Source organism: Myotis davidii, unplaced genomic scaffold (genome assembly GCF_000327345.1).
Source record: "Myotis davidii unplaced genomic scaffold, ASM32734v1 scaffold5186, whole genome shotgun sequence".
Taxonomy (NCBI): domain Eukaryota; kingdom Metazoa; phylum Chordata; class Mammalia; order Chiroptera; family Vespertilionidae; genus Myotis; species Myotis davidii.
The window spans coordinates 2,402-3,380 of record NW_006296828.1 but is presented as its reverse complement, the minus strand read 5'-3'; the positions used below and the strand labels follow the sequence as shown (position 1 = coordinate 3,380).

Genomic DNA, 979 nt, shown 5'->3' with positions numbered 1-979 from the left:
TTGTTTTTATTGATTTCAGAGAGGAAGGAAGAGGGAGAGAAAGACAGAGAAACATCAATGGTGAGAGAAAATCATTGATAATCTGTCTCCTGCCCACCCCAGCCTGGGGATGGAGTCCGAAACCTGGGCCTGTGCCCTGACCGGGAATCACTCTGGGACCTCCTGCCTCATAGGTCAAGCAGCAGCTGCTGGGGAGCTTACCCCCTCACAGACCAGAGGGGTTTTTGTCTCACTTCCCCACAGGCCTGCAGCACTGTGTGAGCATTGAGACTGTCGTCCCATGCTAAGCAGTAATAGTCTGTCGTCCCATGATGAGCAGTAATAGTCGGCCTCATCTTCAGCCTGCAGCCCCGTGATGGTCAGGGTGGCTGAGCTGCCAGACTTGGAGCCAGAGAATCGGTCCGGAACCCCTGAGGGTCTACTGCTACTACCATAGATGATGCATTTGGGGGCCTTTCCTGGGAGCTGTTGGTGCCAGTACACACTATTACTCCCAATGTTGGAGCTGCTTCCAGTGCAGGAGATGGTGACCTTCTGGCCCGGGGACCCCGACACTGAGGATGGCTGAGTCAGCACAGACTGGGCCCAGGATCCTGCAAGAGGGGGAGACACAGAGAGGGTGAGTCTGGGTCTAGAGACCAGAGGAGGAAGCAGGGCTCATGTGTCTTCCCCAGGCCCCTTCCCCGTCCCCTTATCCAGTCACCTGTGCAGTGAGCCAGGAGGGTGAGGAGGAGAGGGGCCCAGGCCATGGTGGAGGTCATCCCTGAGTCCTGCCTCCTGAGGCCCCACAGCTGAAGCAGAGCTCCCCACACCTCTCCCTTCCCCTCTTCATAGTCTGAGGGAGGGAGGGTCCTGTTATGCAAATGAGACCCCATCTATCTGATCCCTCCCTGGGCCCTTGGCAGGTGCCTCTGCCTGAGGATGCCCATGGGTGTGTGCAGGGCGGGGCTGTGTGGGGCCTGTTGCTCAGGGAACCACA

At 58.0% G+C, this 979-nt stretch overlaps 1 gene segment (V, D, J or C); it reads right to left on the bottom strand.

Moving 5' to 3' along the window:
- Positions 1 to 201: 201 nt before the first annotated feature.
- Positions 202 to 823, bottom strand: LOC102753070 (the record flags this gene model as incomplete). The annotated part of the segment is given in 2 exon segments: positions 202 to 593; positions 704 to 823. Coding segments are annotated over 2 exon segments (450 nt in total), but the record flags the coding sequence as incomplete, so codon positions are not given.
- Between the last annotated feature and the right edge of the window lie 156 nt (positions 824 to 979).